At 38.2% G+C, this 11969-nt stretch overlaps 1 protein-coding gene across 2 annotated transcripts in view; it reads left to right on the top strand.

Annotated features, from left to right (window-relative positions):
• Positions 1 to 217: 217 nt before the first annotated feature.
• tox (thymocyte selection-associated high mobility group box) overlaps positions 218 to 11969 on the top strand; it is a 60889-nt gene continuing 49137 nt past the window's right edge. Inside the window, exon 1 of one of the 2 annotated variants that reach the window (XM_077227301.1) lies at positions 218 to 877. In XM_077227301.1, coding sequence (XP_077083416.1) covers positions 779 to 877 — 99 coding nt within the window. In that variant the 5' untranslated portion in view covers positions 218 to 778. Of the gene's footprint in view, positions 878 to 915; positions 931 to 11969 lie in introns of those variants that run through there. The other variant, XM_077227305.1, reaches the window with a different exon arrangement.

The following is an 11969-nucleotide window of genomic DNA, read 5'->3' as shown; positions in this document are numbered from 1 at the left end:
TTTACATGATTTAGCCTAATTTTATTTATTTTTTAGCAGGTTTTAGAGTTTAATTTAATTTGTGAATTTATGTAAGATAGATTGTTTTATTATAACGTATTTTAAATAATTTAAGTCATTGTGTTGCTCTTTGGAAGTAGGCTATATAGTTGTGCACAGGCCTAATACCCAGTGCTGAAGACTCTTGTTTACATTTCACGATAACATATTCTAATGTGGTGAAAGACACCCCTGTCAAAAAATATCTTCGTTTTGAAGAGCGATACTGGCACATCCAAACGGAATCTTCCGTCAGCATATGTTCAGACAGTATCATACGCAAAGTGATGCAAATCCTGAAGCAGGAGCGCAGTCCGCGCACATCGCAGCGCCCCCTGTGGCCGCTCAGCGCTACCGCCGCGTGGCTTGCGAGTCTTTTGTGTGTGAACATTGGCAAAGCGCTCGCTTCTCTCCATAGAGCAGTTACTCTGAGCCACAGCTGCACCAAGAAGATACACATCTCTACTCACAGCAGTCAACATAGACTCACCAGATGCTCTTGTTCTCTTCAAACCTGAGCACTTTCCCCCCGCGGTATCTCTCTATTGTAAGACGACTGAGATAAAGGTTCATATAAAAGTTTTTGCGAAAACCGCGGAACGGATGTGAGGCGCAATAGACAGCCTCTTTCAGTCTTCAGTTGGCACCTTCTTCTCTTATTTGCGTTGCGATTTTTGAGTAAGCGAGGAACACATTTTCTAGTGGAAAGGCAATAGGGGCCGTTGATGTTTTTACTGAAATGGACGTGAGATTTTATCCTCAACCTCCACCACCATCAGCAACAGATCCTTCCCGACTGGGACAGTCTCACTATTCGGACTCTCCGTACTGCAATAAGGTAAAGCTTCATTTAATGATGCATGCTCTTAAGACTCTCCGTACTGCAATAAGGTAAAGCTTCATTTAATGATGCATGCTCTTAATTTATGTGTTTTGTTTGAGTTTTGCCTGTCTGAACTTTAATGCCGACTGTCGAGGACTTGTTCAAAGTTTGTCCGTTAGTTCACCCGGCTGTCACAGTGAGTCGTAGAAAGTAGGAGCGACTGAGCGCGCGAGACCAAAATGTTTCCAAACCTGGTGACTTTGTTTATTGTTATATCATTCTTATTATTTATTTTTCCCTGAACATAAATGTTCATATATTTAACTGTTAAATGAGCACATTAGCATTTTCACTTGCCATTTACGTCGCGAATTTAAAAAGCGCCTCTACGGGTTGTCATAGAGACCGCTTATGGACTGTAAATAATATGCAAATAATTAGATCGCACTAAATAAGTTTGTAGCTAGAAGTAGCACTCGCTTACTCAAAAACACCTGCTCATCATCACAGCCCCAAACCCATGGGCATCAACAAACTGTCCTTTACCCAACACGCACTAACAACATAGTAGCTAACCATATGTATGTGTATGTTTATTAATGCTGTTCACATCATATTTGTGTTTAATGCTTTGTACCTACGGAATTAATTTATCCTTCAAGTTCCCTGAGGAACAACAGAGATATGTGGGGGTTTGTATTCTTCTATTTCTCCTAATGATGGTGCTGTTACTGTGTGTTTGTGTGTGTTAGTGCATGTGCGCAGGATAAAGAGAGATGGGGTAGAGAGAGAGAGAGAGAGAGAGAGAGAGAGAGAGTGTGTGTGTGTGTGTGTGTGTGTGTGTGTGTGTGTGTGTGTGTGTGTGTGTGTGTGTGTGTGTGTGTGTGAATGAGGAGGGGGTAGGGTTACTGTGGGGTGATAGAGTGGGGGTTGGGGTTGTATTATTCCTTTCAATGCTTCTTGATTCACTGCCATAGGTCTCATATCCATGTCTAAGTGCAGACACATACACAGTGAAATGTTTTATGGATTAATCCCATTTTTGGTGACAGACCTTATTTTAAAAAATCCTTGAAAGCACAATTTCATTGCATTGTTTCAGTGATTCATTTGTTAGATGTAATTTTGATGTGAAGCAGTAAATTGTTAATATCTTTGCTGAGTTTGGCGGGGGTAGGGAGGAAAGGAAGAGGGAGGGAAGGAGGGGAAGGGCTTTCAGATATAATCTATATAGTGTAATTTTACTGCAGAGGCAAGTCAGCCTATATCAACTCCACTCGAGATTTTTCATCTTAGCAATTCAGAAAGAGAGGGAGGAGGGGAGCTGGAGTTAGAGGAGTAAGAAAGAGAGAGAGAGGTTGGGGGGGGGGGGGGGGGTGGGGGGGGCACAGCAGAGCAAACAAGTGAGATTGTGACAGTGGTGTGTGGTATCTCCAGAACAAATAGACAGAAATTGATGGTATGTGGCTAAACGGGGGTCACGGTGCCAGTGGGACTGATGCAGTCTGTGCACATAGACCCCCTTCTGATTACCTTCCTCCCCTACCTGCTCTGCTCAGATCCCAAAACACTGCGGTCCGCAGTCTTTCTTGTTTGATGTGGACAGAAAGATATAAAAACAATAAGCACTGTATCTTTATTCATACACTATGGATTTTAGTTCCGAGCCTCAGAGACATGCGCTGGTTTAAAAGCGTTCAGTTGCTCTGCACTTTGTTGTGGATTTTCTGCAGTTCAGCAAAACGTTGTAAATGCAGGAAAGTCTGTGTTTGTCTAGCGCAGTTCTTTTTGTGCATTGAAAGGTACACGTTTCTAGCCTGAAGTTATTGCTGCGAGGATAAAGAAAAAAATGAAGCAACTTTGTGCACACTATCTGGACTTAATGCTGTACACTTCCTTTGCTATACAGTTTGGTTCTTATCGCCCTGTGCTTATCATATACCTGCTCGGGACACAAGACACAGTGTTGCTTTGCTAAGAGAGTGTTTCCCAAGCAAATAAGTGCAAAGGCAATTAAATCTGAATTTGAAGACGCCGTACAGAACTCGTTGAATCTGAATCTGAATCTGCACCTCTGATGTGTGCTTTACATGAGTGCTGCTGTTCGGGAAGTCGAGAGTGGTCTTGAAGGGTACTCTGGAGAGATTGGATTACAGTCTGTTTGGGATTATGAAAACCGGCAGAGATGCAGCCCCTGACCATTAATGGCCAACAAAACTACTCCGCTGAAACCGACCTATATCAAAGGCAATGATTTATTTCATGCCTAATGACTTTCAGCTGGTGCTCAAGTCGCCCTATTAATGGAGTTTGCAGGCTCAAAGTTATTACAGCCAATGAGATAATGCAAGCAAGCTGTTAATACTACGCATGACTCATTGTCTTGTAAGTCTGTCGTTGATGTGGTTTTAGGGAATAGCGAGAGCCCCAAATTTCACAGGTTTTGCTTGTGTACGGTCCTGTGCGCTGTCAGCTGGTGACAGCAGAAGTCTGATCTAACTAATTGGGCTTGGGCCAGTTGCATAAACTGCTAAGACTAGTCTTAGAAGTTAGTCATCACATTTTTTTTCTTTAAGAATGTTCATAACTATTTTAAGTCAGTTACATAAAAACGCAGACTGGTCTAATTTGAAACCAACTAGCCAGAGTCTTGACATAATGGCTATGTTTATGCAACTGGCAGCTGGAATCATTTTGTACCTACAAGGTTTGAATGATGCTTACTCTGTAAAAAAATATATTTTAAGAAGTTGACAATAAAATAAAGATGATTGGAGTACATTTGACAAGAAAGTACTATTTCAGTCTTTCTACAAAACTTCACATTTAATTCAGTGTGTTACTTGCTGTTTCTTTGTAATTATTTGTGAATTTTACATAGCACTTTCTGAGTGAACATTTTTTAAAAGCAAATCCTACATCAGTTTTATTTTCCAGTGAATGAATCATATAGGCTGATACAAGAGGATTTAATTGCCTCTGCATTTAAAGCAACAGCAAATAATAATGAGTTGGTGAGCAAAACAGGCCTGTGGTTTTTTATTGACGCACATTTTTTATAACAAGCAAACGGATGTTTTTTTTAATTATTATTTAGCATTTTGTTTCGAGACAGACACTTATAAACATTTCATAGAAACCTAGAAATAAAATTCAAGATCTTTTGATTACAATTATGAGGTATATTCTCCTGAATGTTCTGTATATGTTTTTTTAGGGTTAGTACATTCCAAATGTGATTCCTGCTCTTAAGGAGATTACATTAAAAACGGATGAGAAATTAGATATCTCAAATATGTATTGCTGTCATGGGCCATGCTCTGTAATATAAAGTCTGCTGTGTGCGTGTCTAATAGCCACAGGCATTTTCAATTAAGTAGAAATTACTGAGATCCTTGGTGGTCCTGGATGTCAGAGGGTCCCAGGATGTCGACCCTGACATAATACGTTGTCTTTTGTGTTTGTTAGTCAAGAGCAGTGCTCAAACCCCACTCTAAAACTGCGTTACACCCCCCCCCCCCCCCCCCCCCAAGTCCTTCTACTCCAGCTGCAATGATCATTACACACGCATGTGCATTTTTAAAGGAGGTAACAGACTTATCATCTGAGTCCTGAAAGTGGAAGCTGATTTAACTAGAGAAGGAGAGAGGAGCTGTAGCTCTGGTAATCTCTGTTTACCAGGTCACTGCTTCTTAGAAAGAGTGATGTGATGACAGGGTGAGACTGAGAGGGCATTTCATTCATGCCCCCCCTGCCTCGGCCTTTAGAGCACTGATCAAACCACACTCCTAAATGTGAGAGGAAATCAATGCATGCAGCAGTCTGTTTGTATTTGATGCTGTATCATTCACATGATGTCATATGGTAAGTGGTTTGCTGTACAAAAATCCAAAATCTTTATTGTTCTTGCCTGAAACTGAAGCATTGTAAATATAAATCATGTGGGACTTTCCATGAATATGGTACACTTTGGTGTTCCACTTTGGTTTTTGTCACGAGATCTATTAGATATGTTTGGCAAGCTAACCTGTCAATTTAACATAGCATGAAAAGTATAGTTTTACACACATCAAATTCTTTATTCCCCCATTAGAGGTCTTGAAGGAATGTATCTTTATTTATTTCTTCTTTTAAATTTGAATTGCTTTATAACTAAATCTCACAAATCTGAGTTTAAACTCAAAATTTTGTTAACATGGTTGCAAACATCACAAACCTGAAATGCACAGTAAATAAAAAAAGTTAATATAATATTTAATTTATTGATCAACATTTAAGCAGGTGAAGCACATCCTTTAACTGATCATTTGTTAAAAAAAAGAGATTTAGGCTACGTTCACACTGCAGGCTGAAACGACCCAATTCCGTTTTTCTTTGCCCCAATGCGACCTGTATCTGATCTTTTCATGACAGTCTGAACGACACAGATCCGATCTTTTCAAATGCGACCCAGGCCACTTGGGTATGTGGTCCAAATCTGATATGTGTCCGATCTTTTAAAAAATGCGACTTCAATCTGAACGGCCAGGTCACATGTATCCGACCCGCACGTCATTGATATACGACAAACATCATAATTCTGCGTTGAAGTAGGCGGGAATGAGAAGATAAACAACAACTATGGAAAATAACTTTAATAATGCTAAACGAGCTCCACTGTTGACATCCATGTTTAGCTACTTCCACAAACAAGAAGTGAGTCGTTGACCGTTGAGTACTCTTCTGCGCATGCGGGTCACTTCTGGATCATTTCACATTCTCGTTCACACAGGAGATCACAAAAGGTCGCATTTAATTGAAAATGTGAACGGCCTTGCAAAAAAATCTAATTTTTTCAAAGAATCGGAATTGAGCATTAAGCCCCTGCTGTGTGAACGCAGCCTTAGACTGAGGGTTTTATAATATGAAAGCCCAAAAATTAGGGACACACGATATATCAACCACCATATCGTGATCGGCCGATATGTGTTCATTTTTAATTTTATCGTTACCTTCAGCTGAAACACTTCAAGAAGCGCACTGTTCACCATGATGGTTTGGAATTGCTTGAAATATGATTGGAATCACTTCAAAAAGGAAAATACAGTTTAGTGCAACATGTTCAGCGCAAGTCTGTCATATAGGCTACATAAAATTATAATGAGATGAGTTTGGGTAATGGGTTTTAATGGTGAGACTTTTGTTTTTGTAATCAGGCTCTCAAAAATATATAAGTTATCGGCTTTCAAATATAAAGAATTATCGGTAATCGGTATCAGCCAAAATTTTCATATCGGTGCATCCCTACCAAAAAGTGTATGGTTAGAGTTCTGCTGAATTATTAAAAGTTATGTTGATGTCAATATGCACAACCAGGTGTCAGTGTTTAGGGCTTTAACCCCTCCATGTTTTAATCGTTTTGAAAGCATTGTACAGTAACTCCAAAAATGGCTTGCTCTCCCCCTTTAAACAGAGATGTCCTTCCACTGACGGATATCTGGGAGTTTTTCCTATGTCAACAGCATATGTCAACATTACACCGGCCGGCCACACATGGGTGGATTGTCATAAATGTGAGATGTTTACATAGGCTGTGATCTTTGCTCATGTTGTGCCTAGGTCAAGCTCCAAGCACAACAGCACAATGAAGAGCTGCACATCACTGATGCGACTTTGTTTACTTGATGCTTTTCCATACGATGACGTCTCTACACCAACCACGCTTGACAGACATCCTTACAGATGATTGACACTTTTTGACATGTTAGAATGGTCGGCAGTAGTCACCGCAGTGCCCTGTGAGTAATATAACTAGTAACTTCTTACTGTTATCTTTGCAGCAGATGCTAAACCAGTTGTCAGTTAATGAACTAAAATGTACATTTGCTGAAAGAAGAGATCCAATTATTGTCTCGTCTCCACAATATCAATATATTCTCATTTAAGGTCAACTTAATTGCAACCAAATTTTGGTCTTGCTGGTAACAAAAGCCATTACTGTTTGAGTTCCTGTTCAGTGGCTAGCTGGCACGGTTCACTGGCTTCTGTCAAAAAGGATTTGCTTCTGATTGACAGCCTCACTGGAATGTGAATGGAGTTTTTAATTGCATATCATGTGTGCATATCTAAAGAGACAAGCTCTGTGGCTCGGGCTACTGTTCATTAACACTCTACAGGTCAACGTACAACTCAACTACACAAACACAAACACGCACTCATTATATAAGACCATTACTTGTGGGCTTTTTGTTTTTCACTTTCTTCCATTATGTTGTAGAATATCTGCTCAGTTTGTTTGCTTTGGCTTTACGGACATGTCCACATATAACTTTCCCTGTGTGGAAATTAAATACATAATATACTGTCCAAACACTCACACAGGAACTCTAGCAGATCACCAATTTATTTGCAGACCATAAATGACGCTCTCTACCATCAATGACTGTGCTATCACGAACTCCACCAGACACATTTCTTTTGGTATCCACTACCTGGATACCAGACGTAACTCCTGCCAAGCTCCAAAATAAATAAATAAATAACATCATAAAAGCATTATTAATGAAAAAGTATTATCGTATGACTTGTGTACTGTATTCAGAGTCATTTGATAGCTTTGTGAGGAACAGACTAAAAGTGAAGTTGTTATTCACAGAAAATCTTCTCTTCCTCCTCTTTCTGCATATTTAAACCGGTGTGTCACGTGTGGTTACAAATTTAACCAGGTTTAGCAGTAACTTTTTTTAGCAGTATTCTTTTTTCCAATAAATGGTTTACATGGGTATTTTTATTTTATAAAATTATTGTTGGACTGAAGATTTTCACTGGATTTTCACAGTTTCAGTCGATTCAGGTGTTTAAAAATTAGAGTTTGGGGATGCACAGTGGGCCTCATTTATACTGTATATATATATATATATATATATATATATATATATATATATATATTAATCGCATTTAACATCAAAGTTTTTGCTTACATATGACACGCACACACACAGACATATACTATATATAAATATAATAATAATATATATACACATATGTAAACCAAACTTTTATGTTAGTTGCTATTAATTGCGATTAATCATTTGACAGCACTAATATATATATATTTTTTTTTTATTTATTTTTTTATTATTATTTTTTTTTTTATATATATATATTTATTTTAGCTTTAGTACGTTGACTAAAACAATCATTTATTTTTATATCACACTTCAAATTAGGGCTGCCCTTGACTAAATATTTTTCTAGTCGACTATTAGTCGTTCATTTACGCGATAAGTCGACTAATCGCACGTGTATATTAAAAAGGCATAAATCATAATGAGAGCCTTTAATTGTCTAAACAGCCTAATCAGCGCTCAAGCGCACACATAAAGCTTGCCGCAGCCCACCGGCAAAAGTAATGATTACGAATGTGTCGTGAAAAAACAGCAAGGAGTCTGTATGGACATATTAATAATTTATTGATAATGGTTTCTGTGTTTTCGGCTGCAGAGATTAAGTCGACAATGCTGACTCGTCATCTCCGCTGAATAGTGCACGCGCCTATATGCATGTTTCATAACATCATCTTTTTAAATCCATTTGAATCGGTTCATTTAAAAATAGACATTTCAAGCTTTCGATAGATTTCTCATGTCTGTGAGGAAAGTTCACGCTGAGTTTCGGTTTATTTTTCGGCACACTCAAGTTCACAGAGTCCGAGACGGCAGAAAGCGCAATCTGTTTGTTTATTTTATTTTACAAAAGCACAATGTTTAGTTGTTTTCAGTGCACATAAATAAAATTAGTCAGTTTTAGAATTACATATTAGGCTACTCTTGATGTAAGACCAAAATTAGTATGTTAAGTTAAATGCCAGTGATCACACCAGCGCCTTCATGTCATGCAGTATGCGCTATACTTTATCTTCCACACTTCGCACAAACACTTGGATATGCACCTAATAATAGCATACATTTATCTAGGTTAACGTTAGAGCGAGCAGCCATGTAAAGTTGCTACTTACATGTTTTAAATGATAAGCCATAAGTAAGTATATTAAGTATATAGTTGCCTTCATATTTAATGAAGGTGGTCCAAATTATATCTGGGGGTCCTTCGCATTAAAATGTTAAAAACCTTTGGTCCAGTTAACCTTTTTTTTGGCACATGCTGCAAATTATTTTTTTCATTCATATTTATGTTCTGTTTTCTCTCCCAGGGAATGTGTACAGTGAGAAAACAACAACATTAAAAAACACTGGTATTGTTACTCTGTATCAGGAAAGAAAAAGTGTAATCAGTGCACCTCTAGTCCAGAATGATTGCCGGTCATGATCTCCAAGCCCACAAAAGTGTTGTTAATTATGCTGGAAGAATGATTATTGTTGTCATTGCTCGTTCCACAGACCCAGAGGGCCAAACCTGAAAAACAGAATCGAGGAAAATAATGTGGTATCTGCAATCAGCCAAGGTGGTTTGGGAAATATATCAATGATGCTATTAAATGCGAAATGACAAAGAACAATCTGCATACGTGGAGTATGTTGTAAAGTGGTGAAAAGAGTTTGTCATAATCAGTCAGAAGAGACCTGTGCTGAAGTGCTAAGGCATCACTTTGTGTCTGGGGAAGAAAAGAGGGAATTTTGCTTGCTTGGTATGTTCCATTTTTGTCTTTGTCACTGTAGAAAATGCAAGGCCATAAACACGAGCATTCCTGTGAGAAAGACAGTGTTAAGTTGCATTTTACGGCCTTGAATTCTAGTGACATGTTTACGTCGTCTGCGTCTGTGTTTACGATGTTGGTCGTCAGTCCCAGTTCAGCCCTCTCCAATCTTTTGAGATTTCCTTGCGTAGTAATTCAAACAAATGTGACATAGCGCTGCAGCCATGTCTGTTACTAAATAAGATTATTTTCTCAATATAATTAGCTTCTCTCTCTGCTAGCATATCAGCCAGTTTAGTGTGATGCAGAAAATGCCAAAAGATCAACTCATTAAGTAGCTGAACATAATGATCATAAAATCTGGACATGTGTTCGCTTTATTTTGGCTGGGGAAATGTTTTTTTTCTTTTCTTTTTTGGGCCGTCATGCGCGTCGAGAAAATTCTGGCACAAATCTGTGATTGCGATTCATTGGCGGCATCTCATTTTTTGGGTCTGCTTTGCCCAATGACAGTCTACATATGAATAGCTGATTAGGCTCCCAGTTTGAGGAAACATCCAAACAGATGGCTCTGTGAAAACCAATCCAGAATAGCTTAATTGTTTAGTTTAATCTCACTATGAAACATATTGCAATCATTTTCACATAAAGACTTTTTTTTTGTCGCAGAATGTAATGAAAGTTATGGTGCGGATCCAGGATTTTTGGAGCAGCCTGAGAATATCCCAAACATCCTCTTCCGCCATCAGTCTAATTGCTAATATCTGTTTAGGACTCTTACCATAAGAATAATTCATATTCCGTTGTTTGTAGTGTTTGAGTGCGTGTGTCAATAACACGCAAGGTGTGTCTCACAACTGTAATCCTCTGTTCAATTCACAAATTTTTCTCAATTTTTTTCATGGCATATGCATGATTTCAATGAGTCCAGCATCTGTTAAATACACGTTTGTTTGTTTGTTTGTTTGCATGCTTGGAGTGTTATTCTGGCCACAACAATAGGGCCAGCCTCTCCATTGTGTGGTGGACTTTCAGCAACACGTCAGGACTTAAATGCGCACAGCAGCTTTGTGAAGGAGCACACCCTGGCCTTTGTGGGCCCATCTGTAGGTGAACTAATAACCTGTTGTGTTTCCCCTCATTCAGCTCAGTCTTTGGTGTTTAAGTGGCACCTGTCAGCCTTTTGATGCCTGGCCCTCTGTTCTCCTGCGATCAGGAAGGACACGTTGCGAGTTCCCGATCGCTGTCTTGTGACAAGTGTGAGATCATGTTTCAGCAGCACTAGAACAGGTGGGCCCCACACCTTTCTCCTCTGGAACATAATCATCAGAATGGACTCGCTCTGAGGCTTATCATTAGCTGTAATCAAAACCTATAAGTGCAAAAAAGTAGGGAGGTGCGCAAAACATCAATATTGCATTAACCGTGATGTGGTTTCAAGATGATGAGAGCATTCTGATGCCTTGTTTTATAGAATAAAAAAGAATTGATGTACACTACCATACAAAAGGTTGGGGTCAGTACATTTGTTTTGGAAGAATCTAATATTTTATTCAGCAAGGATACAATTGGTAAAACGTGAAAGTAAAGACTACATTATTACAGAAAATGTCTAATAAATGCTGTTCTTTTGAACTTTCTATTTATCAAAGATTCCTGGAAAAAAAATGTGTCATCATGGTTTCCACAAACTGTTTTCAACATTGATAATAAGAAGAAATGTTTCTCGAGCAGCAAATCATCATATTAGACTGATTTCTGAATGATCATGTGACACTATGACACTGGAGTAATGATACAGAAAATTCAGCTTTGCCATCACAGGAATGAATTAAATTAAATTTTAAATTGAATTAAATTACATTTTTCCACAATATTACTGCTGCATTAAATAAATGCAGCCTTGGTCAACATAAGATATTTCTTTCAAAAACATTCAAATAAATCTTACAGACCCCAAACAGTCATGTATGTAATTTTGAAAATCTACAGTTTATGAAAATGTGGTATTTTAATCTATTAAAATTAATTCAAATATAACTGTAATTTTTAACTAGACAAGTAAAGTTTGTCTTCTGTTGGCTGGTTTGAGATGGGTAGATTGATGGACTAGAGTGGAAGAACACTTAATTTCCCAGAATGCATCACCTATATTGAATTTCTCTAAAATCTCTAAAAAGTCTTCCTGCTTAGGACTTTTCGAAAACCTTTGAAACATGCTTTTTATGTTCAAATGTAAAAAGCTAGTATGTTTGTCTTTATGGCAGTATGTTTATACTTTACATGAAAGTCTTTTGGACGTTTCCTCTGCATGTAAAATTTAGGAGCAAGAAGAAAAAGATGTTTTCAAAAAACATCCCTTTTATTTAATTTTTTTTGTCTTCACTACAAGCAGCTGTGTTTGAGGTCAAAATCGACCCAAAATAACAGACTTAAAGTTATAATTGCACGCTTGACTTTCAGAGAAACTCC

Source organism: Siphateles boraxobius, unplaced genomic scaffold, assembly GCF_051911475.1.
Source record: "Siphateles boraxobius isolate OS27281-9 unplaced genomic scaffold, OSU_SipBor_1 1, whole genome shotgun sequence".
NCBI lineage: Eukaryota > Metazoa > Chordata > Actinopteri > Cypriniformes > Leuciscidae > Siphateles > Siphateles boraxobius.
Note: the sequence above shows the minus strand (reverse complement) of the source record. Positions and strands in the feature narration are given on the sequence as shown.